General features: G+C 43.7%; 1 protein-coding gene across 22 annotated transcripts in view; it reads right to left on the bottom strand.

Moving 5' to 3' along the window:
• The window catches only part of LOC135523501 (neurexin-1a), a 608,692-nt gene that overhangs the window by 103,232 nt on the left and 479,268 nt on the right, over positions 1 to 26,192 (bottom strand). For all 22 annotated transcript variants that reach the window (XM_064950217.1, XM_064950216.1, XM_064950219.1 and 19 more), the window contains one exon: positions 4,165 to 4,336. In XM_064950217.1, coding sequence (XP_064806289.1) covers positions 4,165 to 4,336 — 172 coding nt within the window. The remainder of the gene's footprint in view (positions 1 to 4,164; positions 4,337 to 26,192) is intronic.

Here is a 26,192-nt window from a genome sequence, read left to right as displayed (position 1 = left end):
CACTGGAGTGATACGTGAAACAATATGGGGATGAGGTAGTTCGGTGGGCTATTTACAGATGGTCTGTGTACAAGTGCAATGATTGATAAGCTGCTCTGACAGCTGGCGCTTAAAGTTAGTGAGGGAGATAGAAGTCTCCAGCTTCAGTGAAGTTTGCAATTCGTTCTAGTCTTTGGCAGCAGAGAACTGGAAGGAAAGAAGGCCAAAGAGGAGTTGGCTTTGGGGGTGACCAGTGAAATATACCTGCTGGAGCACGTGCTACACGTGGGTGCTGCTATGGTGACCAGTGAGCTGAAATAAGGCAGGGCTTTACCTAGCAAAGACTTATAGATAATCTGTAGCCAGTGGGTTTGGCGATGAATATGAAGCGAGGGCCAGCCAACGAGAGCATACAGGTCTCAGTGGTGGTGTAGTATATGGGGCTTTGGTGACAAAATGGATGGCACTGTGATAGACTACATCTAATTTGCTGTGTAGAGTGTTGGAGGCTATTATGTAAATGATATCGCCAAAGTCAAGGATCAGTAGGATAGTCAGTTTTACGGGGATTTTTGGCAGCATGAGTGAAGGATGCTTTGTTGCAATATAGGAAGCTAATTCTAGATTTCATTTTGGATTGGAGATGCTTAATGTGATTCTGGAAGGAGAGTTTACAGTCTAACCAGACACCTAGGTATTTGTAGTTGTCCACATATTCTAAGTCAGAACCGTCCAGCGTAGTGATGCTAGACGGGCGGGCAGGTACGGGCAGCGATAGGTTGAAGAGCATGCATTTAGTTTTATTTGCATTTAAGAGCTGTTGGAGGCCACGGAAGAAGTGTTGAATGGCATTGAAGCTCGTCCGGACGTTTGTTAACACAGTGTCCAAAGAAGGGCCAGAAGTATACAGAATGGTGTTGTCTGCGTAGAGGTGGGTCAGAGAATCACCCGCAGCAAGAATGACATCATTGATGTATAAAGAGAAAAGAGTCGGCCTGAGAATTGAACCCTGTGGCACCCCCATAAAGACTGATTTTACAGTGTCCCAGAACTTTTTGGAGTTTGAGCTACAGGATGCAAATGTCTGTTTTCCTTACTGCCTGTGTATATTGGTTCTTCACGTGACTTGTATCTGCTTTGTAATTGGACAATATAGCAGCTATCGAGTGACATCATGTGTTTGCTAAAAGACCATGTGACTTGTATCTGCTCTGTGATTGGACTATGCAGACCGCTGCAGTTCAAACTCATAATAGACACACCCTTGTCCACTTACCCTTGCCTTATGCCCTTGGGGGAATCCCCGTCGGCGTCTTGTAGGGCGGTCCAAATGATTAGCCAAGCAAGGGAAGTTTGCAACATCAGCGCCTCAGCCATAATTTTTAGTCGAGTTTGCAAGTGTACAATTATGTTCACTCCGGGGCCTGAAACTCCCCATAATTCAATTTGCATCGACTGCACATCCGCTAAGAAAAGTCAGCGAAAACTTAAAAACATCATCAATGGAGAAGTCAACATACAAGTGTAAGTAAAAATAAATGCAAATAAGTTAGAAATTGTGCTACTAATGCACATGACGACACAAACAGTTCTTGTAAAAAAGTAAATATGTTTTTTGTTTGGTTATCTTTTGGAAATTGTAGTTTCCTTCTTCAGAAGTTAATTCATTTGCTAGCTATCATACAGTAGGTGTATATTAATAATGATATATTTAATATAAGTAGACATACAGTCATAATTGACTGTAGCACATATAAAGCACTGAAAACACAATCTTTGCGCGATGAACGAGTGACGTATTTCCGGCCAAGGATGGTCCATTTAAAAATCATTCCTTCCTCCCTCGCCCCTTGCCCTGCAAGTGTATACTCGTCACTATGCGTCATCAGAAGTGTCCACTTCATTTGAGGGCTGAGGGGATAGGGTGTGTCTTTTAAGTGTTTGGAACACAGTCACAGTGTTGTACCCGTGACTTTTTTTTCATATACCACAGTTTTTTTCCAAGCGATTTCTAATATTTTGTATGAGCGGTTCACCCCATTCAGGGAGGCCTGTTGGAGCCCTTTACAAGGCAAGGGCTGTATTCTAAACACATGAAAGACACACTCTCTCCCTTCAGCCCTCCAATGAAGTGGACACTTCTGATGACGCATCATGCGGTATGATGAGTTGACACTTGCATTTCCCAGACATTTGTCCCATGGTTGTGTTTCCAGTCACCATGGAACCACTGGTAGCTGTTGTGTGTGCTTTGTTTGCGCTATAGTCAATTATGATTGCATTTCATGTCTTGGCTAGATGACAACGCATCCGCAGACATCAAATGCTAGCCAGCCGATAATATCAGGTAAATTGAAAATTACAATAAGTGTGATGTCAGGGAAAGTTGTATGCGCTAGCTAACGTTTCAAAAGCTAACCAAACAAAAACATTATTACTTTTACGATACGTGTTTGTGCCGTCATGTGCATTAATAGCACAATTTCTAACTTATTTACATAAACGTTTTATTACACTTGTATGTTCAGTTCTCCATATTGATGTTGGTTTTACGTTTTGGCTGAGTTTCGTTAGTGGATATACAATCATTGTGAATTGAAGTATGGGGCGTTTCAGGCCCCGGAGTGAACAGAATTGTACACTCACAAACTCGGAGGGTTGAGGAGGGCTGAGGGGCTAACGTTACCAACTTCCCTTGCTTGGCTAATTGTTTGGACCCCTTATCCCCAAGGGCATAAGGCGAGGATAAGTGGAGGAGGGTGTGTCGTTTATATGTTTGAAACGCAACCAAGCTCCTTCCCCATTACTTAAGTCCCTTCCCTTGTCTTAGACCCTGCCCCTATAAACTAGTCCTCTCCCCAAAGGCTCTTTGAATGAGAACTGTCATGGCAGAGAGTGGGTAATGTGTTAATATTATATCTTATACATCTTATATTATAAGAATACAGTGAAAATGTATGCCATTGCAGGCAAACATTGATGATCATTGAGTCTCCCTTCGTGATGTTTGTCTGGAGGATAGACGTTAATTCTTAGAGGAACTGATATCACAGGAAGAGACATGGCCATTCCAATATTTCACTCGTTATGTCAATTAATGGGATCTTAAGAACAAATATCCTCTGGATTCACTTAACTCTTACATTTACTTAGAGTAGACCATTTTGCAACACAATCTCCAAAGAAACTTGGCGATAACTGCCGCAACAGAGATATGTCATGGCTGGCCCTTTTAATTATGGCGTGTGGGGCCATCTGTAGTGCCTTCTGTAGATTATGGAATGCGTTGCTATTTTAATTACAGTTTATTTTGCATATGTCATCAGTCAGTCAAATGCGCAAAAGTTTAACCGAAACTAACCTAGACGGTTAAAATTAGGAATTCATTCAGAGATTTTGGCATTAGGGTAAAGTTGATTCATTCCCGAGATTTAGGAATTAGGGTTAAGTTTAGGCATTGATTCCAAGTGTTTAAGGTAAACGTTTAGGTTTGGAATATGGTTCAAACACAAAAAATACTAAACAAGCGCCTAGCACTGGGATTGAACCCATTCGTGTTGCCCCTAGTGGACAGTAGGAAATTGTCATGGAAATAAAATGCCATCCCATACCATAGTTTCACCATTTAAGATATGCCTAAATATGCCAGAATTCACCAGAATTTGCTGTCTTGACTTTCTTCAGTGAAAGCTACAGGTGTTAATAGGTAACAACATTTTTAATTTCCTGGTTACATTAACCTGTATGACAAACGCTGTCACCTATAACGAGACATGTTAAATAATTCACCTAACTTGGATTGTCTGTAGCCTTTGTCAAAGCCTTTTTAGCAGTTCAAATGTTGTGAATTCAAAACCCCCCAAGCGTTGACATTTAAAGCCTTCTCAATCAGACAGTCATCGTTCTCCTGACATGTTGACATTTGAAAGGATACTGTCTCGAAAACCAGATGATATTATCATGAGAAAGAAGCACAGTATATATATATATATACTGTGACACACCAACCAACAAAACAACATAATTTCATACACCATTTAAAATAGCCCAATATTTAACCTCAATATCAACCTTTCCTGACAACAGTTGCCCTTCTTGGTAATTTCAAGCACAGGTACATTCAGACTATGGTAGAGAGCACTGTGAGCAGAGAGGATGCTGGGAAGGTAATAAGGCGTGTCTTACCTGTGGGATAGCGCTCTATGACAGGTAGGTCATCCACCTGTAGTGTGGCGTTACCACCACTCCGCGTAAACTTCACTATATGGTACTTTCCATCATTTACAAACTTTGCTGTCTCCTCGATATTTATGTCGTCCGTTCCGACATTAAATATAACTGCAATGTTTCCTTTTTCCTGTTGAGACAAAGAAGAAAGAGCAGAGAAAGTTTAGAGATGAGAAGGAAGAGTATTTTGTATCTTCCAAAGCAGGTGTTTGTTTGCTTCATAAAGAATAGCAAGGTGTAAGAGTCATTGTGTTTGTGTAGTGATGATGATGCTGATGACCGCATCCAGGCGGTGCCACTCAACCTTAGTTTCCATGTGATTAAGTTTACAAAATGAAAGGAAAATAGTCATCTAATCAAATCTGAGACTTTACAAAGAAGTACATCTCAAAATAATGCAGCCTGACTCGATTTCCTTGTCAATATAAATGTAATTATCAGTTCTAATCAAGTGATACACCAACGTCCACAATCAATATGTATTTCTGTTTAGCCACTGAAATCAGGTTCCAGCCAAACAATACAAATATGAGTAGGCTACATATTGATTAGATAATGCAAGTTAATTCAGTAGGGTGAGTGGCGCAGCGGTCTAAGACACTGCATCTCAGAGCTAGACGCATCACTACAGACCTGGTTTGATCCTGGGCTGTATCACAACTGGCCGTGACCAGGAGTCTCATAGGGCGGTGCACAACTGGTCTAGCATCGTCCGGGTTAGGGGAGGGTTTGGCTGGGATAGTTCGTCATTGTAAAAATATGAATTTGTTCTTAACCGACTTTCCTAGTTAAATAAGGTTAAATAAAATAAATCAATATGTATCATAAACTAAGTTGTCCATGGTGTTTATTTTTTACTAAACAACCTCTGTTATTTTATGAGCGACAAGATTCAATGACACTCAGAAACAATTTTCCCCCCTACTCTTCATATCAAGTTGACTATTTTGCCTTTCGGATAATGAGAGAGACCATCTGTGTATTGCTATGTGCCCCAAAGCACAGTTTAAAACTCTCCTCATCAGTTTAACCATCAGGGCTTTAGAATCCAAAGGGAAGGTGGGAATCTAATTTCAGGGCAGATTGTGGCATTCAGATCCTGAGTAAATCGCAAAATGATACTGATTCAATCAGAGTTTCATATCAAACAGGAAGGAAATGATAAAATAATAATAATAAATGTTCACTTTTGTCTGGCTTTTCCATGTCCCCTACACAGGTCAGGCAGTCTCTCTTTCAAGTTCATGTCTTATTATTTGTCATATGTACAGGCTACACATGGTATACACCGTCCAATGAAATGCATGCTTGCAGGGTCAATGCAGCAACAACTAGAAATAGTAAAAGATAAGAATACAAAACAAAGTAAATGGCTCAGTAAAGTAAAAGTTCTCTCTCTCTTTCTCACCCCACCCCCCTCTCTATCTCTCTATCTGAGCTGGTACTGTATGTGGGGAGCAGTTGGTTGGAGGATCAACCCTACAGCGCAGTACAGCAGTACACTGCATGAGATTATCCAGTCAGCATAGCCTCTCTCTCTATCTTTCTCAGCCCATCTATCTCTCCTTCGCTCTCTCTGTCTATCCCTCCCTCCCTCTCTCTCTCAGCCACCTCCCTCTAACACAGAGTAAGTAGTGAGCACATCCCACAGCCAAAAGCTACTTCCCAATTAAAAACATTTGTAGTGTGTCACACCAGATTACGGAAACTAGGACGGTTCTCTGGTTTATAAATGTAATTTCAAAGGAAGCCAGCGCTAACACAAGATCGTAACAACTGATACCATTAAAGCTACAGTAATACATTCCCTCACTCCCCCACAGCTCTTGTTTTGAAACAGACAAAAAAAAAGAAGAAAGAAAACTCTGCAGTTAATATGTTGATAATAAATCCCACTTTAAAGCTACAGTCTGGGAAGCTGTTTCATGGTTACTTCAATTATTGATATGTACCACCTGCTATACACCAGAACAAGTGGCTGGGACCCTGTTTTGTCCTTTTTCAAATCACAGAATTTAGTTTTAAACTGAGTTTTAAAGAACACGATCTGAAGCCTGACCCCTAATCCATGTATGAAGGAGAGGATGATGGGATGGAGGCATGAGAGAGATGGAAGGATGATCTGGAGGGCGTGGAGCAGAGGAGTGGCACTCGGCCTCAAGAGTATTCTTCTTCAGGAAGGGAATAGACCCCCTGTGGCCTCTCCAGGATCACAGCGTGTGTGTGTGTGTGTGTTTGAGTGTGTGTGTGTGTGTTCCAAGATCACAGACATAGAGCTTCATGAACATAGCCCGGGGGCCTCACACAGGGAACAATGCTCTTCAGATGAGCACAGTAGCATGGCCGGTTATATTGACACCAGGGCTGTGTATAAAGTGGCACCCTAGATACTGCACTACTTTTAGCCAGAGTCACTAATTAGGAAATAGACACATTCCAGGCCCCTACACTCCACAGTCAGCTGAGCAGATATACAGAGAGAGGGAAGGCTAATGAATGGTATGAATGCAACAGAAAAACGTATCCATACATTGCAATCTCTGATAATGGAATTTCAATGTAATGATAATGGATTTTTTTTTTTCTTTTTTTTTTTTCTCAAGGACTCCTGCATAACATCTGACTGCAGTGACAGCACTGTGTTGTGCTGAGCGGGCAACTACCTAGCTAGCTACTTTCAAGGACTGTCAAACGCATAACTAAAAATGACACTAATTCATAACTTTATGGGGCCCTTACTCCACAGCAAAAAAAATACATCAAAACAGGTTTAGTAAAAGAGACGAAAGCAATTAAAGTCAGGCTTTTAATAGTCCTCCTTCAATCGCTGTTTAATGATCCCCAATGTCTCGTTAATGAATTCACTGCATTTAGTCACAAATTGCCTTTACAATGTTCTAAAGCAAAAAGAACCAGTGCACTTTGAGAGGGAGAGGTGGGAGCTTAGGGGCAAAGAGAGATGAAGGTAGAGAAGGGGGAGAGGGCAAAACAGAGAGAGAGAGAGAGAGGATCTCTCATGATGTACTACTTTTGACCAGGGACTAGATTGGAATACCGAATAGGGAATAGGGTGCCATTTGGGACGTAGTCCCAGTCCATCTTACTGTACATACACGCAGCCCTCTATCCCTCACCAGCTCTAGCCCTTCTATACCCCACTCCCCAGGATAGAGAGCTGTGCTCTGGGTACGTGCTGTCCCTGCTGAGTAGCACCCCTGGGAAAATGCACATATATAACCCACACTGTCGGCACACCCCAAGATACAACCCTGCCCATTGTGTGTGTGTGTGTGAGTGTGTGTGTGTGTGTGTTTGTCACCGCACACCGAAATACAACCCATCCCATCCCCTGTGTGTGTGCTGCTTAACCCTGAGATCCAACCCACCCCTTCCAGACAGTGAGCACGATGCATGCTAGCATGATTAATTGCCTATCAAGCTGAAATTGAGTTTAATTAACTGATGAGTTGATCCTACGGTTATTCTCCTCTCCTCCAATCTTTTTTCACTCTTTTTTGGTTCTTGTGTTCTTGTCGTTCCTCTCATGCAGCTGGAGGGTAAGTGTGTGTGTGTGTGTGTGTGTGTGTGTGTGTGTGTGTGTGTGTGTGTGTGTGTGTGTGTGTGTGTGTGTGCGTGCGTGCGTGCGTGATACAGCAGTGCTGATGTCCGTAAAATCTATACCCCGTAACCAACTCCCCATCTGCACTGTGTTTTTACTACTACTGCTACTACGTGACTAGAACAGCTGCAATACTGGAAAGTTGTAATAGTCTCCCTTGGAGGCGTGTGTTCCAATCCCACTTCAGACACCAATGTAGCACGAATTACAACCACAAGAAAATGAACACTTATAAAGAATGGCTATAACACTGTCACTACATTACCATTGTTTCAGCCATACTGGAAATTGTATACAGTACAGTACCATTATCTTCCTACCTCTCTAGTCTATTGCCAATACTGCTCTAGGTCTGTTGCAAAGGCTACAAGACATATCATCTCTGATACCATCTAATGTATTCTGCATCGTCTAGTTTAACTGACAACATATAATGAAGGGAGACATATATAATACACTCAGATTAAATCTCCCACTTTGAAAATGCCTCAGGCAGCAAACCATTGTACAGTATCTAGTTACAAAATAATTATATTGACATTGCCAAGTAAACCCTGAGCATACATGTACAATGATCTCAACAACTCTACCCCTGTGGAGATGCCTTAAATCATATTGTGTGCGTTCCAAATGGTAACCTATTCTCCTATAGGGCTCTGGTCAAAGGTAGTGACATTATAGGGAATAGGGGACCATGTGGAACGTACAAGGTATGCTTTCCTTTTTCCCACCAGAGTTGTTTCCCATATTTCTAATTAGGGAAATAAATCCTACCGAATATAAACATAACCAGCCAGTCTGTCTGTGTCTGTATCAGACACTCATTGGTAAATAATGTGTTGGTTATTGTGTGTGTGTGTGTGTGTGTGTGTGTGTGCCCAGGAAGAAAAGAAAGGTTATCCTCTCTCTCAGCCCAGGAAGAAAAGAAAGGTTATTCTCTCTCTCAGCCCAGGAAGAAAAGAAAGGTTATCCTCTCTCTCTGCCCAGGAAGAAAAGAAAGGTCATCCTCTCTCTCAGCCCAGGGAGAAAAGAAAGGTTATCCTCTCTGCCCAGGAAGAAAAGAAAGGTCATCCTCTCTCTCTGCCCAGGGAGAAAATTAATGTTATCCTCTCTCTCTGCCCAGGAAGAAAAGGAATGTTATCCTCTCTCTCAGCCCAGGGAGAAAATTAAGGTTATCCGCTCTCTCTGTCCAGGGAGAAAAGGAATGTTATCCGCTCTCTCTGCCCAGGGAGAAAAGGAATGTTATCCTCTCTCAGCCCAGGGAGAAAATGAATGTTATTCTCTTTCTCTGCCCAGGGAGAAAAGGAATGTTATCCTCTCTCAGCCCAGGGAGAAAATGAATGTTATTCTCTTTCTCTGCCCAGGGAGAAAAGGAATGTTATCCTCTCTCTCTGCCCAGGGAGAAAAGGAATGTTATTCTCTCTCTCTCTGCCCAGGGAGAAAAGGAATGTTATTCTCTCTCTCTCTGCCCAGGGAGAAAATGAATGTTATTCTCTCTCTCTGCCCAGGGAGAAAAGGAATGTTATTCTCTCTCTCTCTGCCCAGGGAGAAAATGAATGTTATCCTCTCTCTCTGCCCAGGGAGAAAAGGAATGTTATCCTCTCTCTCTGCCCAGGGAGAAAAGGAATGTTATTCTCTCTCTCTGCCCAGGGAGAAAATGAATGTTATTCTCTTTCTCTGCCCAGGGAGAAAAGGAATGTTATCCTCTCTCTCAGCCCAGGGAGAAAAGGAATGTTATCCTCTCTCTCTGCCCAGGGAGAAAATTAATGTTATTCTCTCTCTGCCCAGGGAGAAAAGGAATTGTCTCCTCTCTCTCAGCCCAGGGAGAAAATGAATGTTATCCTCTCTCTCTCTGCCCAGGAGAAAATGAATGTTATCCTCTCTCTCAGCCCAGGGAGAAAATTAATGTTATCGTCTCTCTCTGCCCAGGAAGAAAAGGAATGTTATCCTCTCTCTCAGCCCAGGGAGAAAATTAATGTTATTCTCTCTCTCAGCCCAGGGAGAAAAGGAATGTTATCCTCTCTCTGCCCAGGGAGAAAATGAATGTTATCCTCTCTCTCTGCCCAGGGAGAAAATGAATGTTATCCTCTCTCTCTGCCCAGGCAGAAAATGAATGTTATCCTCTCTCTCTGCCCAGGCAGAAAAGGAATGTTATTCTCTCTCTCTGCCCAGGGAGAAAATTAATGTTATTCTCTCTCTCTCTGCCCAGGGAGAAAAGGAATGTTATCCTCTCTCTCTGCCCAGGGAGAAAATTAATGTTATTCTCTCTCTCAGCCCAGGGAGAAAAGGAATGTTATCCTCTCTCTGCCCAGGGAGAAAATGAATGTTATCCTCTCTCTCTGCCCAGGCAGAAAAGGAATGTTATTCTCTCTCTGCCCAGGGAGAAAAGGAATGTTATCCTCTCTCTCTGCCCAGGCAGAAAAGGAATGTTATTCTCTCTCTCTGCCCAGGGAGAAAATTAATGTTATTCTCTTTCTCTGCCCAGGGAGAAAAGGAATGTTATTCTCTCTCTCTGCCCAGGGAGAAAATGAATGTTATTCTCTCTCTCTGCCCAGGGAGAAAATTAATGTTATTCTCTCTCTCTCTTCCCAGGGAGAAAAGGAATGTTATCCTCTCTCTCTGCCCAGGGAGAAAATTAATGTTATTCTCTTTCTCTGCCCAGGGAGAAAAGGAATGTTATTCTCTCTCTCTGCCCAGGGAGAAAATGAATGTTATTCTCTCTCTCTGCCCAGGGAGAAAATTAATGTTATTCTCTCTCTCTCTTCCCAGGGAGAAAAGGAATGTTATCCTCTCTCTCTGCCCAGGGAGAAAATTAATGTTATTCTCTCTCTCTCTTCCCAGGGAGAAAAGGAAAGAAAAATAAGAAGTGTGAAGTGGTCTTTGAATCAATGTTTGTGTGAGATTGAGAGAGAGAGAGATGGAGAAAAATAGTACGAGAGGGAGGAGAGATAGAGAGAGAGAGAGATAGAAAGAGAGGGAGGGAGAGAGTAAGAGAGAGATAGAGAGATAGAAAGGAAGAATGAGAGAGAGAGAGAGAGAGAGAGAGAGAGAGAGATAGAGAGAGCGATAGAAAGAGAGGGAGGGAGAGAGAGAGTAAGAGAGAGAGATAGAGAGAGAGATAGAAAGAGAGGGAGGGAGAGAGTAAGAGAGAGAGAAAGAGAGAGAGATAGAAAGAGAGGGAGGGAGAGAGTAAGAGAGGAGAGATAGAGAGAGAGATAGAAAAAGAGGGAGGGAGAGAGTAAGAGAGAGAGAAAGAGAGAGAGATAGAAATGAAGAACGAGAGAGAGAGAGAGAGAGAGAGCGTGAAAGACAGAGAGCGAGTGCAAGCGAGCCCCTGTCCAGATGCTCTCCCTCTGTGGTGTACAGTAGAGGATAGTTACCTAATCTTTTCTTTGTTTATGCGTCATACGTGTTGACAACCATTGTGCACCCTCCATATTTCACCCGTCCGATTGTGTGTGCGTGTGTCGTGCATACTGTACATGCATATGTGCCTGTATGTTAGTCTTTCCTAAAAATGGAATGCCTTAGTAAAGTGGCTGGGCCATGCACTCCACCATTTCACCTCGTATGTATTAATTACCGCTGTTCTGACAGTAGCCTTTTTATAGCCAGGCCATTAATGAAATTATACAGGTAATGGAATTATTCGGAGGGAGAAAATGATAATTCCTCCAACACACACACACACACACACACACACACACACACACACACACACACACACACACACACACACACACACACACACACACACACACACACAGCAGTGGCTTCAATGTCCTCTATATTCCTTTGATGTCATTCAAAGCCTGTCTTGTCTGCCTCGGCTTGAAGAAGATGTGACCCAGCAAACTAAAGTTGGTTCTGTGAACGTTCCCAGAACATTCATTAGCTTGCCCCAAAAGTTATATCAATACAAAAATTGTCCAGATGTGCTGATGATTATACAATGTTTGCATGAAAACATTCGCCTGAGCATTTTGCAGTAAGATAATTACTCCATTTGCCGTTAATTCAGCAAAGCTGTTTTTAAGGTCAGTAATTTCATCCAACCCACTGTCCTGTACACTCACTGTCCTGTACACTCTCTGTCCTGTACACTCACTGTCCTGTACACTCACTGTCCTGTACACTCACTGTCCTGTACACTCTCTGTCCTGTACACTCACTGTCCTGTACACTCTCTGTCCTGTACACTCACTGTCCTGTACACTCACTGTCCTGTACACTCACTGTCCTGTACACTCACTGCCCTGTACACTCACTGTCCTGTACACTCACTGTCCTGTACACTCACTGCCCTGTACTCTCATTGCCCTGTACACTCACTGTCCTGTACACTCACTGTCCTGTACACTCTCTGTCCTGTACACTCTCTGTCCTGTACACTCACTGTCCTGTACACTCACTGCCCTGTACACTCACTGTCCTGTACACTCACTGCCCTGTACACTCACTGCCCTGTACTCTCATTGCCCTGTACACTCACTGTCCTGTACACTCACTGGCCTGTACACTCACTGTCCTGTACACTCACTGCCCTGTACACTCACTGGCCTGTACACTCACTGTCCTGTACACTCACTGCCCTGTACACTCACTGTCCTGTACACTCACTGCCCTGTACACTCACTGTCCTGTACACTCACTGCCCTGTACACTCACTGTCCTGTACACTCACTAAAAGCACAAATCTGATGTCTTCTGCCCACAGTCTAACTCGCCACAAGGCATGAAGTGTCTGCCCTACACAGTAAACTACTACTCAGGTTTTATAAGCACCAACTGCAGGGAGAGGAAATTACCTGGGAGGTCATCCGCCATGCCCCATTATCCTCTAACACCCATTATAAACTGGGTGGTTCGAGCCCTGAATGCTGATTGGCTGACAGCTGTGGTATATCAGAACGTATACCACGGGTATGACTAAACATCAATTTTTACTGCTCTATTTACATTGACCAGTTTATAATAGCAATAAGGCACCTCTGGGGTTTGTGGTATATGGCCAATATAGGACTGTATCCAGGCACTCCGCATTGTGTCGTGCTTAAGAACAGTGGTATATAGGACACATACCACACCTCCTCTGGCCTTATTGTTTAAACAGCCCTTCATACATCCCGGAAGCACCGGCCAATTAACCAATACTCCCTCCAGAGCTATGGTTGGCCAACCAACAGCCCGGCGATGTCTGTGTCAGCACAGTAAGAGAAGATGGTCTGTCAGACGATGTTAGTCATCGTATAAGGAGCTCCTATAAACCAGGAGGCGAGGCTGCCTATAATGATGAAGTCCCATACTCTCCCCTAAGAGACTTAGCTGCTTAGCTGCTAGAGTGGTGCGATGTGAAAGCACATTTCCTTTGTCACATGCGCCGAATACGACAGATGCAGACCTTACCGTGAAATGCTTACTTACGAGCCCTTAACCAACAATGCAGTTCAAGAAAGAGTTAAGAAAATATTTACAAAATAAACTAAATTGAAATAAATAAATAAAGTAAAGTAACAATAATGTGGGCATATACAGGGTTGAGGTCATTTGTACATGTAAGTTGGGGTAAAGTGACTATGCATAGATAATGAACAGGGAGTAGCAGCAGTGTAAAAAACAAAGGGGGGGGGGTCAATGTAAACAGTCCGGGTGGCCATTTGGTCTTATGGCTTGGGGGTAGAAGCTGTTTAAGGAGCCTTTTGGACCTAGACTTGGCACTCCAGTGCCGCTTGCCATGCCGTAGCAGAGAGAACAGTCTATGACTTGGGTGACTGGAGTCTTTGGCCATTTTTTTGGCCTTTCTCTGACACTGCCTAGTATATAGGTCCTAGATGGCAGGAAGCTTGTCCCCAGTGATGTCCTGGGCCGTACACACTACCCTCTGTAGCGCCTTACGGTCGGATGTCGAGCAGTTGCCATACCAGGCAGTGATGCAACCGGTCAGGATGCTCTCGATGGTGCAGCTGTAGAACTTTTTGAGGATCTGGGGACCCATGCCAAATCTTTTCATTCTCCTGAGGGGAAAAATGTGTTGTATTGCCCTCTTCATGACTGTCTTGGTGTGTTTGGAAAATGGTAGTTTGTTGGTGATGTGGACACCAAGGAACTTGAAACTCTCAACCCGCTCCACTACAGACCTAGATCAGCTCCTTTGTCTTGATTATGTTGAGGGAGAGGTTGTTGTCCTGGCACCACACTGCTTATCGTTGTAGGTGATCAGGCCTACCACTATTGTGTCATCAAAAAACTTAATGATGGTGTTGGAGTCGTGCTTGGCCACGCAGTCGTGGGTGAACAGGGAGTACATGAGGGAACTAAGCACGTGCCTCTGAGGGGCCTCAGAAGATCAGCATGGCAGATGTGTTGTTACCTACACTTACCACCTGGGGATGGCCCATCAGGAAGTCCAGGATCCAGTTGCATAGGGAGGTGTTCAATTCCAGGATCCTTAGTTTAGGGATGAGCTTGGAGGGCACTATGGTGAGCTGTAGTCAATGACTAGCATTCTCATATAAGTGTTCCTTTTGTCCAGGTGGGAAAGGGCAGTGTGGAGTATGATTGCGATTGCGTCATCTGTGGATCTGTTGGGGAGGTATGCAAATTGGAGTGGGTCTAGTGTTTCCAGGATGATGGTGTTGATGTGAGCCATGACGAGCCTTTCAAAGCACTTCATGGCTACCAATGTGAGTGCTACGGGGCGGTAGTCATTTATGCAGGTTACCTTCGCTTTCTTGGGCACAGATAGCTAGAATAGCAGATAAAGAGTTGCCATATTAACTGTTAGTACCCCTCCCTTCCCATCTTTCTCTTTTCTTCGTCCCTAAAGAGCTAGCTTGAGTGGTAGTCAGGTCCCCTCCCCTCCCATTCTCTCCCTTCCCTGGGTCCCCTAAGAGAGGTATCGCTGCAGCTAAAGTAGTGTGATATCATCTGAGGTAGTGCAGCAGCTAAAAGTGGTGCGATATTACCTTCCATCTCCATTTGCAGTCCCCGATAATCGAGAGTTAGCATAGCAGCCAAAGTCCTTTCCCATCTCTCTTTTCCCTGTATCCCCTAAGAGCTAGCAGAGGTGTGCCACATTAGCTGCTAGCTGTACGGGGGGATGATCTAGAGCGCTAGTTGACTCTGGAGCTTATTGCAGAAGTCCGTCAGCTAAAGTGACTCATTATCTGGGAAGTTTCCAATGCCATGGGCCTTAGTCAAAAGTAGTGCACTATATAGGAAATAAGGTGCCATTTGGGACGGAGCGCTAAGTGGAGTCTCTCTATCAAATGTCTTTATGCGGCAGAGCGCATCAAATATCTAGAGTTTTAAAAAATCATCCAGCCAGCTATGAGCCCCAGTCTCCGTACCACAGCCTCTGCAGCAACAGCCTCCACAACAGCAGCCAGCTACTCAAAGAGGGAAGGGAGGGAGGCTCGATGTGTGTGAACATACCCTGCAAAGGTGTCTGGCATTATTTTATTTATTTCACCTTTTTTTAACCAGGTAGGCAAGTTGAGAACAAGTTCTCATTTACAATTGTGACCTGGCCAAGATAAAGCAAAGCAGTTTGACACAAACAACAACACAGAGTTACACATGGAGTAAAAACATACATACAGTCAATACAGTAGAAAAATAAGTCTATATACAATGTGAGCAAATGAGGTGAGATAAGGGAGGTAAAGGCAAAAAAAGGCCATGGTGGCAAAGTAAATACAATATAGCAAGTAAAACACTGGAATGGTAGATTTGCAGTGGAAGAATGTGCAAAGTAGAGATAGAAATAATGGGGTGCAAAGGAGCAAAATAAATAAATAAATAAATACAGTAGGGAAAGAGGTAGTTGTTTGGGCTAAATTATAGGTGGGCTATGTACAGGTGCAGTAATCTGTGACCTGCTCTGACAGCTAGTGAGGGAGATAAGTGTTTCCAGTTTCAGAGATTTTTGTAGTTTGTTCCAGTCTTTGGCAGCAGAGAACTGGAAGGAGAGGCGGCCAAAGGAAGAATTGGTTTTGGGGGTGACCAGAGAGATATACCTGCTGGAGTGCGTGCTACAGGTGGGTGCTGCTATGGTGACCAGCGAGCTGAGATAAGGGGGGACTTTACCTAGCAGGGTCTTGTAGATGACCTGGAGCCAGTGGGTTTGGCGACGAGTATGAAGCGAGGGCCAGCCAACGAGAGCGTACAGGTCGCAGTGGTGGGTAGTATATGGGGCTTTGATGACAAAACGGATGGCACTGTGATAGACTGCATCCAATTTATAGAGTAGGGTATTGGAGGCTATTTTGTAAATGACATCGCCAAAGTCGAGGATTGGTAGGATGGTCAGTTTTACAAGAGTATGTTTGGCAGCATGAGTGAAGGATGCTTTGTTGCGAAATAGGAAGCCAATTCTAGATTTAACTTTGGATTGGAAATGTTTGATGTGAGTCTGGAAGGAGAGTTTATAGTCTAACCAGACACCTAGGTATTTGTAGTTGTCCACATATTCTAAGTCAGAGCCGTCCAGAGTAGTGATGTTGGACAGGCGGGCAGGTGCAGGCAGCAATCGGTTGAAGAGCATGCATTTAGTTTTAGTTTTCATTAACACGAGAGAGAGAGAGAGAGAGAGAGAGAGAGAGAGAGAGAACAAGTGACTTGAGACTGCTTAGCCCATAAAGAGAGATGCAACTAGACCAAGCTGCCATTTGGTGAGCAGCAATCTATTCAATGCTTATGTTATGTAAGTTACTGTGTATGTAAGACCAACAATAGCATTTTCTGTTGTGTTGAAGATAAACACTTACTGTAGTTGGACTACATACAGTACTGTAAAAATAACTTGATGTGTGCCCTGGTTCAAAGGTATTAGTCTTCTGGGCTAAAGGAGGCAGGACTATGTGTATGTGTGTGTTTCCTCACAGAGAAGGAACTAGGCTATATCAATGGAGATGCCTGCTGGGATGGATAGGGAGAGAGACATACACACATATAGAGAGAGGGAGAGACATAGAGACATAGAGACAGACAGACAGACAGACAGACAGACAGACAGACAGACAGACAGACAGACAGACAGACAGACAGACAGACAGACAGACAGACAGACAGACAGACAAGTGATAGAAAGAAAGAAAGGAAGCGAAATGATGATGATGATAATGAGTGTGAAAGCTGCTGCATAACAGCATACTTCAAAATAGACATGCCTCCATGTTTCTAAAAATGAAATGTTCTGTGTTTCTTCACCAATATTTTCTCTCTCTCACAAACTCTCGCACACTCTATCTCTGTCTATCTCTTTCTCCGTCCCTTGTGTGATGAATTTCATCAAAAGAGGTCAATAGATATCTGAAATCTTGTTCACTTCTCAGTGAAATAAATCAATTTTGGTTTCGGGTCACTCTCCCTACTCTCTCCTCCTGTGGTAGATGGCGGACATACTGTCTGTCTGGTGGAGTAGACCATCTCTGACACACACACACACGCACGCACAGAGACACACACACACGCACGCATAGAGACACACACACACACACACGCACGCACAGAGACACACACGCACGCACAGAGACACACACACAGAGGCAGAGACACACACGCACGCACAGAGACACACACACACTCACGCACAGAGACACAGGCGCACGCACAGAGACACACACACACGCACGCACAGAGACACACACACGCATGCACAGAGACACACACGCACGCACAGAGACACACACACACGCACGCACAGAGACACACACACAGAAGCAGAGACACACACACGCACGCACAGAGACACACACACAGAAGCAGAGACGCACACACACACACAGGAGCAGAGACACACACTTCCAGCAACCACTTCTTCCTTCATAAGGAAGGATTCCCAGCTCTCAGCCCTCCGGATGGAGAGAGAAGGTCAATAGTAATAAAGTGTACAGAGTGCAGACTGATAACTCCTCTGTAAACAGTCCTGAAATCAAAAGCACAGCCCGGTCCGACAGAACCATACAGTAGAGCTTGGCTTGGCCTCTCCCACACTGCTTCTCTATAGGGACATATTGCCTGACCAGGCAGGTCAATATTTCTGTCATTTTTCTGCTTTATCTTGTTCTGTTGTTTGCTGTTGTGAAGGTCTAGTAGAGGACTGAAATCATGGAATCCCAACCATTTATATTGAATAAATATTTGTGAGATTGGTTGATAATACGGAAATTCTTGATTTTGAGCCAAGAAACTAAATCTAGCTTGATATTATCCGCTATTTAGGAACCGCCAACGACAGGGACAGTTATAACACAGGGACATCACCTGTTTGAGATAACATGTTATTCACATTATCACTCGCTATGGAGTGGTAGAGGCCTGTGATATTCAACGGTAGGTGGTGGGTTGTGTGTGTTTGTGTGTGTGTGTGTGTGTGTGTGTGTGTGTGTGTGTGTGTGTGTGTGTGTGTGTGTGTGTGTGTGTGTGTGTGATGGTTGGTTGATAGAGAGTCAATTTAACCACTAGGGTGACCACACGCCACAGATTGTGCGGGACAGTCAAACATTTAAAACACTTTAAAAAAACTTTTTACCCCATTGTCATGGTATCCAATTGATAGTTACAGTCTTATCTCATCACTGCAACTCCCGTACGGACTCGGGAGAGGCAAAGGTCGAGAGCCAAGCGTCCTCCGAAACACGACCCAACCAAGCCGCACTGCTTCTTGACACACCGCTTAACCCGGAAGCCAGCCGCACCAATGTGTCGGAGGAAACACCGTACGCCTAGTGACCGTGTCAGCGTGCATGTGCCTGACCCGCCACATGAGTTGCTAGAGGGCAATGGGACAAGGACATCCCTGCCGGCCAAACCCTCCCCTAACCTGGACAAAACTGGGCCAATTGGTCGCCGCCCCGTGGGTCTCCCGGTCATGGCAGGCTGCGACAGAGCCTAGACTCGAACCAGGGTCTCTAGTGGCACATCTAGCAACTGCGAATCAGTTCCTTAGAACACTGTGCCACGCGCGAGGCCCCAATCCATCATTTTGGTCCTCTGTCCCGCATCCCGCAACCACCAAAGAAGGTCTAGTATTTGTTTAAAATATTTGTCATAATATTTCGTTTTCACATAGTAGGATAGTCTAGCGTGCTGTGTGTGCCTATCTAATAATGCACTGCTGGCTTGCTTTCCCCACAAATTACTTTCTAAGTGTGAGTGAGTGACAGAATTTCTGTGAGTTTCTATGGAAACTATGACGCTGCCTCTGCATCGCTCGTGGTAGTTGCATCAGCTTACATTTTAGGCGTGATTTCCCGAGTAGTCTAAACATAAATATACCCAGTGGCTCGATCTGGCTTGCTTGCTAAGCTCGCTGTAGCTAAACTGGTAGGCCTGGCTAGCTAGCTCAGAAACGGATGGAGGAGCTAAGGGGTTTGCAACATTTATTACAATAGGTGGTTCACAAAGGCAGTGACCTTCATACAGCAGAGCTATGTCGCCTTCTGAACGAGATCCATTAACCTGCGCACATAAAAAAAAAAATGATATCCACTGTTCCGTAAAATCGTCCCCATGTCTCGCATTTTGGCTTTTTAGATCTGGTCACCCTACTCCCCACCCACAGCTGGTATCATGCTGGCTGTTCTAGGTGATAATGAAGACACACACACAGAGACACACACACAGACACGCTTCAGTGGCTTCAATGTCCTCTATCTTTCTTTGATGTCATTCAAAGCATTTCTGTCTGTCCTTCAGCTTGAAGAAGAAGTGATACAGTATACTGATGCTGTGCTGACTGAGGGTTATTATACACATGAGTCACTATGACACAGTACAATTACACTCTAATTGTCCACATGAACACTTTCATTCTGAGTCCCAAATAGCATCCTATTGCCTTTTAATGCAGTATTATTGTTAATTGATTAATCCAAAAGTAGTGCACTTTATAGGGAAGAGGGTGCCATTTCGGACATACATACTGACTGGACCAACAACATCTCAAAGTTTCACTTGTAAATTCTACATATTATGAACAAACATTTATTTTTGAGACATTCATTCTGCGGTTACAGGTTTAATTCTACGTGGTTACAGGTTTAATTCTACGTGGTTATAGGGTTAAGTCTGCGTGGTTACAGGGTTAATTCTGCGTGGTTACAGGGTTAATTCTGCAGGGTTATTTTTGCATGGTTACAGGGTTAATACTGCGTGGTTACAAGGTTAATTTTGCGTGGTTTCAGGGTAAATTCTGTATGGTGACAGGATTAATTCTGCATGGTTACTGGGTTAATTCTGCATGGTTACAGGGTTAATTCTGCGTGGTTACAGGGTTAATTCTGCGTGGTTACAGGGTTAATTCTGTATGGTTACAGGGTTAATTCTGCATGGTTACAGGGTTAATTCTGCATGGTTACAGGATTAATTCTGCGTGGTTACAGGGTTAATTCTGCGTGGTTACAGGGTTAATTCTGCATGGTTACAGGGTTAATTCTCAATATTCCAAGGTAAGAGGTTTTAGGTTGTAGTTAATATAGTATTTATAGGACTATTTCTCTCTATACCATTTGTATTTCATATACCTTTGACTATTGGATGTTCTTATAGGCTCTTTAGTATTGTCAGTGTAACAGTATAGCTTCTGTCCCTCTCCTCGCCCCTACCTGGGCTTGAACCAGGAACACATCGACAACAGCCACCCTCGAAGCATCGTTACCCATCGCTCCACAAAAGCCGCTGTCCTTGCAGAGCAAGGGGAACAACTACTCCAAGTCTCAGAGCGAGTGACGTTTGAAACGCTATTAGTGCGCACCCCGCAAACTAGCCTGCCAATTTCACACCGGTTACACCAGCCTAATCTTGGGAGTTGATAGGCTTGAAGTCATAAACAGCTCAATGCTTGAAGCACAGCGAAGAGCTGCTGGCAAAACGCATGAAAGTGCTGTTTGAAAGAATGCTTACGAGCCTGCTGCTGCCTACCACCGCTCAGTCAGACTGCTCTATCAAATATCAAATCATAGACTTAATTATAACATAATAACACACAAAAATACGAGCCTTTGGTCATTAATATGGTCGAATCCGGAAACTATAATTTCGAAAACAAAATGTTTATTATTTCAGTGAAATATGGAACCGTTCCGTATTTTATCTAGCGGGTGGTATCCCTAAGTCTAAATATTGCTGTTACATTGTACAACTTTCAATGTTATGTCATAATAAAAATTCTGGCAAATTAGTTTGCAAAGAGCCAGGCTGCCCAAACTGTTGCATATAACCTGACTCTGTGTGCAATGAATGCAAGAGAAGTGACACAATTTCACCTGGTTAATATTGCCTGCTAATCTGGAGTTCTGTTAGCTAAATATGCAGGTTTAAAAATATTTACTTCTGTATATTGATTTTAAGAAAGGCATTGATGTTTATGGTTAGGTACACGTTGGAGCAACAACAGTCCTTTTTCGTGAATGTGCACCGCATCGATTATATGCAACGCAGGACACGCTAGATAAACTAGTAATATCATCAACCATGTGTAGTTAAATAGTGATTATGATTATTTGGTTGATTGTTTTTTATAAGATAAGTTTAATGCTAGCTAGCAACTTACCTTGGCTTCTTACTGTATTCGCGTAACAGGCAGGCTCCTTGTGGAGTGCAAGGAGAGGCAGGTGGTTAAAGCGTTGGACTAGTTAACCGTAAGGTTGAAAGATTGAATCCCTGAACTAACAAGGTAAAAACCTGTCATTCTGCCCCTGAATTAGGCAGTTAAAATAAGAATGTGTTCTTAACTGACTTGCCTCGTTAAATAAAGGTGTAAAAATAAATGATCAATTAATTCATCAAAATGTGAAAGCGGGTGTATTTTTTGGTTACTGGAAAAACAGCAACAAAATAGCAACAAAATTGTACATACATGTACATAGACTGTACGTTTTATTTAGTGGTGTTGTGGTGGTATTGCTGAGGCCAGAACTGCAGTACACTGGAAAGTTAGGCTGTAATGAAACAACCCATTGAAACCACCTCTCAGGCATTGTCCAATGATAGAAGAGTCAATAAAGAGGTCAGAATCCAAGAGGCCAAGAGGAGAAGAGTCTCCACATAAAAGAGCTTAACATGAATCCTGACAGAGAGAGAATGAGGTAATGAAGCCCTCTTGTCCTTCATAGCCACTTTAACCCTTTGAGTGCCTACTCGTCAACAGTAGGGCTTTCCATGAATGATACCGTCAAAGTCGAGCACTACTGTGTAAAACATGCATTGATGAGTGTGAGAAAGTGCGCCATTGCATAATAGAATCTCAATAAGGCTCTCAAAATGGAGGGGCATTACGATAGAAATAGAATGAGTAGAATGGGCTTCCCCATTCAAGTCAGTCATGGCAAAACTGATGGACGTCCATACTTCGTGCTGCTATTCCCATCAAAAACAAGTACAATGGCCACCATGGGGGAAAAAAACTTCCCTTCGCCATCGCCTAGATTTAATGTAGTTATTACATCTAAAAACAAAACAGCTTTTGTGGGTTGTCATAGGCTTACCAATGTTGTTTTGACTATTGCTTGGGCCACTAAAATGATATTTTGTTGTGATAGTTTGGATGCAGCAGTTGTTAGCTATAGATCCAACGATCATTGACATTGGCTGTAGCAAAGTTAGCCAAATAGACATTTTACTGGTTGAAGTTTAATGGTTTTTCTGTATAATGCAGATGCTTTATGATGATGGCACACACATTATATCAAACCGGACATTCACTCTATAATACCACTGGGCAGGTAAATGTTCTCTTATCCTTTTATACTTGCATATGCCTCTGCAGTAGCTCCGATCGAGCCCGAGCAGACACGGTTTCTCTTAGCACTTACTGGAGAAGGACAGGGGTGCTGAGCGGGGGAGGGAATTATTTAAGAGAACCCTAGAGTGCTCGTTTCTTGTTTCTAATAGTTTTCATAGGAACTGGGAGGCTGCCAAGCTTTAAAATTGCCACCATCAATCAGGGTGGTTTTAAAGAATGCAACAAGCAATTTCATGGACTTTTCTTTCTACGAGCTCCCAAACATTATTCCCTATCAGCTCCTTGTATTAGTACCACCGCCATTTTCTCTGCCTCTCTCTCTCTCTTTTCCTTTTTCTCTGTGCATCTAATTTTCTTTCTGCCTCTCTCTCACATTATTGCTCTCTCTCTCTCTCTCTCTCTCTCTCCCTCTGCTCTCTCCCTCTGCTCTCTCCCTCTGCTCTCTCCCTCTGCTCTCTCCCTCTCTCCCTCTGTCTCCCTCTCTCTCTCTCTCTCTCTCTCTCTCTCTCTCCCTCTGTCTCTCTCTCCCTCTCTCTCTCTCTCTCTCTCATGCGGAAGACACTTTTCAGTTGAATGCATTCAGTTGTACATCTGACTAGGTATCCCCCTTTCTCTTACTAGTTAATGTATTTCACATTCCCGCTTTTAGATCCTGGGTGTTACCTTGCTTCGAAAAGGAGAGAAATATAGGGGAACATCTATGATGTAAAGAAATGTGAGAAAGAACTACTTTGCTTCAAAAAACACCTGGGAATTAGTGGTGACGGCTACCTGTAAGTGAGATTGAAGGCAAGAGAGGCTTGAAAAAGCATCATCTTAACATGTTCTCACTTCTCACTGGCAAATGGCCACAACAGGTCTCAATTCAATCCTTCGTGCTCCAATTCAATGATGTTTCTTTCTTCTTCTCAACACCTGTCCTGCGTCCCAAATGATTCTCTATTCCCTATTCAGGGACCTACTTTAGACCAGGGCACATAGGGCTCTGGTCAAAAGTAGTGCACTGAGTAGGGAATAGAGAAGCCCCCTGTGTCTTTGACGAAAGTGATCAATACCTCCCTCTACCTCTCCGCAGAAGAACCATCTGTGGTTTTCCCCTGTTGCCTCTTCTTCTCTTAACATTATGGCCTTCTCCGTTCCTTCATCCAACAGTTGAAAGTGTAGTGCCCAGCTGATAATCAACCTGATTATTGCCTAAACTACTGAAATGAATTTCACACAGATAACAACACATGAAATAAATGAAGTACAGTATGATGGGGAGAATGGGTGAGTTGATGAACGAGAGGAAGCAAACGGTGCATAATTATGTCATCATCAATTTTGAATGAAGAACCGTGCCATTCTATTGTACTGATCACTTCTAATCATAATCGTAAAATGGTATGTATCCTATTTCAGTCCACCGAATCAAAACAGTCTTATCGGTCTACTTCGGCCTAGTTGGAGCAGGCTACACAGTGAGAGCTTGTACATGCTGAATGGCTTTCAACATCTGGGAAAATATCCACATCGGGCAACAGGTGAGGGAGTGAAAGAGAATGAGGTGATGAGGCTTGTGAAACCTTACGTCGGCAAGGGGAGAAATGTCACCACGGATCATTTCTTCACTTCACTGTCATTGGCGAACAAGTTGCTTGCAAAGAAAACAAGTCTAGCCGGCAATATGAACAAAGTGAGATGGGAGCTCCCTCCCTCTGAGCAAGATAAGGCACCTGCACTCCACAACGGTGCTGAAGAATGACAAGATGACAGGGACACAATAAAGAGAAAACCGGAGACTATTATGTAGAACAACCAAACAAAGGTATGTCAAAGTGTGTCAAAAGCAAGTGAAAGTTACGAACATTTTGTCAAACGTTAGGCTAAATAACAGCTAAATGAAATCCAACTGATTCTATTGTGTGACGACGCACATAAGCCCACCCCGACAATAATTGACTATTTTTGACTACTATCGACACTTATATTCATTATAATGCCATTATTGCTTTTGTGCTGAGTTTCACTATTTATCAAGACCACTTGGCACTTATAATGATGTTTAGGCTGCTGATGTTTTCATCATGTGACGTCTTGGTGGTTGGGGTATACAGGACATCAGCAAGCTGTTTACGTGTTCCAACACATAGCATTTTTGTTTCATAGTTCTAACAGTCACTCCACGAACATTTTAATTGAACAATTTAATTTGGTTGTTTTTGTTTTTACATAATAGCATAAAGTAGCATAAACTAATACAAGTTTAGTTCAATTCTAATGTTACCCAAGGCCTCTCTCTCTCTCCCTCTCCTCTCTCACTATCTGTCTTTCTCTCTCTCCCTCTCCTGTCTCACTATCTCTCTCTTACTTTCTCTCTCTCTCTCTCCTCTATTACAATCTATATATTTCTCTCTCTCCCTCTTTTCTCTCACTCTCTCTCTCTCTCTCCCTTCCCACTCTCTCCCTTCCCACTCTCACTATATCTCTCTTTCTCTCTCTGCCTCTCCCGCTCCTCTCTCACCATCTCTCTCTCTCTCTTTCTTTCTCTCTCTCCCCACTCTCACTATCTCTCTTTCTCTCTGTCTCTCCCGCTCCTCTCTCACTATCTCTATCTTTCTCTCCCTTTCTCCTCTCTCACTATCTCTCTCGCTCTCTCACACTACCCTCTCTCCTCTTCCCTATGACAGCCTCCCTCTCTCCTCTCTAATAGACAGTAGGGGGTAGTGGTGGGTGTCTGCTAGGGTGGGCGAGTAGAAGTCCATTGATGTACCAGTCATTAGAAATAACTGAACCAGACTTGAACCTACCTCAGAAATCATTATCCACTATAAGGTGGCACAGACAGTACAGTTATCTCTCTCTCTCCTCCTCCTTAGCCTATCCTCTCCTCTCTCTCTCCCTCTCATCTCTGCCTCTATCCTCTCTCTCCCTAGCCTCTCCTCTCTCTCATCTCTGCCTCTATCCTCTCTCTCCCTCTCCTCTCCTCTCTCTCTCCCTCTCTCTAGCCTCTCCTCTCATCTCTCTCTCCCTCTCCCTAGCCTCTCCTCTCCTCTCTCTCATCTCTGCCTCTATCCTCTCTCTCTCCCTCTCCCTAGCCTCTCCTCTCCTCTCTCTCATCTCTGCCTCTATCCTCTCTCTCTCCCTCTCCCGAGCCTCTCCTCTCATTCTCCCTCTCCCTAGCCTCTCCTCTCCTCTCTCTCATCTCTGCCTCTATCCTCTCTCTCCCTCTTCTCTCCTCTCTCTCTCCCTCTCTCTAGCCTCTCCTCTCATCTCTCTCTCCCTCTCCCTAGCCTCTCCTCTCCTCTCTCTCTCCCTCTCTCTAGCCTCTCCTCTCATCTCTCTCTCCCTCTCCCTAGCCTCTCCTCTCCTCTCTCTCATCTCTGCCTCTATCCTCTCTCTCTCCCTCTCCGAGCCTCTCCTCTCATTCTCCCTCTCCCTAGTCTCTCCTCTCCTCTCTCTCTTACTCTCCCTCTCTCTCTCTCCTCTCCCCCTTCTTTCTCTCTTCCATGTCCTCTTCCCCTTCTCTTCAATAAAAACAACTTCATCTTCACTAACAGTTGTAAAATATATTTTTAATTGAGACTCATGGAAGCAACATAACTTATAGCTAAGACTTGATACAAGCATCACAATAAATAT

Source organism: Oncorhynchus masou, chromosome 31, assembly GCF_036934945.1.
Source record: "Oncorhynchus masou masou isolate Uvic2021 chromosome 31, UVic_Omas_1.1, whole genome shotgun sequence".
NCBI classification, from domain to species: domain Eukaryota; kingdom Metazoa; phylum Chordata; class Actinopteri; order Salmoniformes; family Salmonidae; genus Oncorhynchus; species Oncorhynchus masou.
Note: the sequence above shows the minus strand (reverse complement) of the source record. Positions and strands in the feature narration are given on the sequence as shown.